The 3,838-nt window shown below is 54.6% G+C and overlaps 1 protein-coding gene across 1 annotated transcript; it reads right to left on the reverse strand.

The window, feature by feature from the left end:
• Positions 1-2,229: 2,229 nt before the first annotated feature.
• Positions 2,230-3,281, reverse strand: EMH_0059420 (uncharacterized protein; the record flags this gene model as incomplete). Its single annotated transcript, XM_013497679.1, has 3 exons — positions 2,230-2,257; positions 2,451-2,625; positions 3,068-3,281. 3 exons carry the CDS (start codon positions 3,279-3,281, stop codon positions 2,230-2,232), a joined length of 417 nt encoding a protein of 138 aa, XP_013353133.1.
• Positions 3,282-3,838: the final 557 nt, after the last annotated feature.

A 3,838-nucleotide genomic window follows, 5' to 3' on the forward strand; every position in this document is an offset into this window, starting at 1 on the left:
GGGGAACGAGTATAGGCAAAATGGCTTGCGTTATCTGTGTGAATGTGAATCCCTTGCAAATGCAGTATATACCTTCCCACTGGCGCCCACGTAGGGGGTGGTGGGACACATCCGCCTGCGTAAAACAGGTGCATACGGCTTTTGGCAAATTGTTCAAGACAAAACGCGCTGCGCACGCCACTGCCCATCGTACTCTCTGTCCTCAAAACCCGTGTGACATAACTACCCAAAACGGTAGGGCGATCATTGGCACCGAACAATGCACTACGGGTTCCTTCTGTGGCGATGCCTGCTTCCCTGAACTGCGTGGCTAGGCTCCCCTCAGCCGCACGCACGAGCACACGCAAACATACAGCCAAACAAACGCACAAACACATACATTCAAATCAGCATTGCGTTCTCAATGCATTCTGCCTGTCCAGCAAACAAGCTGTCGAGGGCTGCCGTGGGGTGTCAGCTCCTGCAAATTCGAACATAGCTCTTCGGACAAGTGCACGACCTTACTCCCACCCTCCCACAGGCTGCCCGCCACCGCCCGCAATAAAGCATTCTGCATTGTCCAGGCGTGGGCGTCCAGCAACAGCTAGTCGCAGAGGCTCCAAAGCGCGCGCCACAGAGGAACAGGCTTCCGCCACTGCAGCTTCAGGCGTCGCTTCCGAAAACACGACAATCGGGCTTGTGCAGCCTCTTCCGGGTAACGACAACGCCTACAGAGTCTTTAGATGTATGCGGTTGCGTACTGGGACAACGCTGGTGCCTGCGCGCACAAGAGCGCAATACTTCGCCATCGAGAATTGTAGCGCCATCCACCAAATGCGTGGACGCGCACGTGCGCTCGTCAGCACCGCGTGTGTCGTGCACTCTCGCCTAAGGACCCGTATCAGCACACTCAACCTCGTCCTATCCGCGGAGTCGTTTGCACCCACGCCAATTGGAAACGAAAGCCGGCATTTGCCTATCTGTTGCACCTTTAAGGCATCTTTGGTACGCAGGCACAGGTGTCGAGTATGTATGCACCAACTGATAACCGAGTTAGCCGTGATAGCGCTGCAGGAATCCCTCTGACAGTAGCACGTGCCGCAGCTTCAGAATACCTTATCAAAGAGGCTTGTGCAGGCGGAAATGGCCTGCGCCGTCAGTCTCAAAGTCACCTCCCACAACACATGTAATCCCTACATAAAACCGCGTTGCCTGCAGACTTACCTATACAAACTGTCCAATAAACCATATGGCATTTCGGAAAGGCTGTCTTCGTGGCATCGGCGCCTTGTCTGCAAAGGACGGTGGCACGGACAGACCAATGGGGCAGCAAGACGGCAGAAGATCGTACGCTCTGCTCCAAACGAAAATGGCACTTGGCGTGGTCTAGACCATACGTCATATTGTCCAGCAAACCTGCATCTCACAACGGTGACTGCTTTTTCCATGTATCCGAATTCGCAGTTCTGTCGTCCGAAAGGATTCCCGACAATTACTACACTTCGGTGAAGTATACTGCACCATTTGACCGTTCGCTGCACTCGCCACCCGGTAGTCGATTTCATACAAAGATACGAACACAGACGATGCGCTTCGAACGTCGCATGGGCGCCCAGCGACAGACCTTGAACTGGATGACGTTTTGTGCGTGTGTTGGCAGGGAGTACATTAGACACATACATATCCGCCTAAGGTGTTGAGGCAACGTCACAGGAGAAGAAGTGGCCTAAGAAACCACCAGGCCCGCGATTTGTACTCCCTCAGCACCCTACGAACTACCAGTGCATCCGACGCTGAGCACACTGGGCACACTTTAAGTGGACTCTAGTGGCGTACTGGCGAACCGGCGGAGCAGTCGTCGACTTTGTTCAGAGCGACTCTTGTCACTGGAACAGCGTGCGCTGCAAACGGGGCGCAGAGTCAGGTTGCGCAGCAAACAACCAATTCTGCTCGTCTGCCGCGCTCGTCAGAAAGCATTCAAACGCAAAAGCCGTCTCTATCGACAGTTGCAACACTTTGCATACAGGGTTCCAAATGTTGCGTGGGCACTGCGAGCGCCGCTACCCATTTTGCTGCGAGGGTGACAATATCCATTCACCCCAACATGTGGACGTTCTAGTCTGGCGTAGTGCAAAGCCACCACAAAGGGCACCGCATCCTCCGCAACTAAGCCCTTTGCTTCTCGTTCCCAAGATTCAGCGCGTGCACGCACTCGCTACAAAGCACGTAGCGAGTTCACGCCCATAGCACTCAAATGTGCAATAGTATTGGCTCGCAACTGAAGCATTGTTAGTCACAACCCGGCGGTCGGTAACGCTATTTGGCTCCCTAGTTTCTGCACTGTCGCCGACGCGCTTATCAACGTGCCCGAGCAGTAGATAGCTTCCCAGCGTCGCCCATGCAGGGGATGGGGGAACACATCCACGCACGCAGAAGATCTAAATACGGCGCCTGGGGTAATTCAAGCACACCTTTCAAGAGCAGCGGCGCTGCGCATGCCACTGCCCATCGTACGCTCTGTCCCCAAAACCCGTGTGATATAACCCCCCGAAACGGTAGAGCGATCATTGGCATCGAACCCTACACTGCGTGTTCCTTCTGTGGCGATGGCCGCTTCCCTGAGCTTTGTGGATAGGCTACGCTCAGCTGCACGCACGAGCACACGCAAACATACAGCCAAACAAACGCACAAACACATACACTCAAATCATCATTGCGTTCTCAATGCATTCTGCCTGTCCAGCAAACAAGTTGTCGAGGGCTGCCGTGGGGTGTCAGCTCCTGCAAATCCGAACATAGCTCTTCGTTCAGGTTCACGACCTCACTCCCACACTCCCACAGGCTACGCACCACCGCCTGCAATTCAGCTTTCTGCATTGTCCAGGCGTGGGCGTCCAGGAACAGCTAGCTGCAAAGGCTCCAAAGCGCGCGCCACGGCGCAGCAGGCTTCCGCCACGGCAGGTTCGGGAGGCGCTTCCTCAAACGCGACAATTGGGCTCGTGCGGCCTCTTCCAGGTAACAGGAACGTCTACAGAGACTTCCGAAGTATGGTGTTCCGTTCTGGGATAACGCTGGTGCTCGCGCTCACAAGGGCGCAATAGCTCGCCATCGAGAATTGTGGCGCCATCCACCAAATGCGTGCACGCGCACGTGCGCTCGTCAGCATCGCGTGCGTCGTCCACTCTTACCGAAGGAGCATCAACTAGCACAACCAACCTCGTCCTATTCGAGAAGTCGTTTTCAGCCAGGCCATGCGAAAAGAAAAATTCGGGATTTTCCTGTAGGTTGCACGTATAAGGCATCTTTGCTACGAAGGCGCAGGTGTCGACTTTGGACGCACCAACTGATAGCGGAGCTAACCCTGTTAGCACCGTCCACATACCTTTCGCAGTAGCACGTGCAGTACCTTTAGAATACGGTAAAGAGTGGGCGCGTACAGGCGAAAAAGGCTTGCGGCGTCAGTCTCAACGCCGCCCCCTACAGCAAGTTTAATCTCCGCACGCACTGCTGCTGCCTTCAACGTTACCTATACAAACTGTCCAATCAACAACATGGCCATTCATGAAGGCTGTGATCGTGGCGTCGCCTTGTCTGCAAAGGACGATGACACGGACAGATCAATGGGGCGGCAAGACGGCAGAACATCGTACGCTCTGTTCCAAACAGAAGTGGCACTTGGCGTGATCTGGAACAAACATCAGATTGTCCAGCATCCTGCATTTCACGAAACAACCCTCCTTTTCCCAAAACCAGGGATTCGCCGTTCTGTCGTCCGAAGGGATTCCCGGGATTCGCTACACCTGAGTGAAGCATACTGCACCATTTGTCCGTTCGTTGCGCTCGCCACCCAGTAGTCGGC

The sequence above is a fragment of the Eimeria mitis genome, genomic scaffold (assembly GCF_000499745.2).
Source record: "Eimeria mitis Houghton genomic scaffold, Emh_scaff2840, whole genome shotgun sequence".
Lineage (NCBI taxonomy): Eukaryota > Apicomplexa > Conoidasida > Eucoccidiorida > Eimeriidae > Eimeria > Eimeria mitis.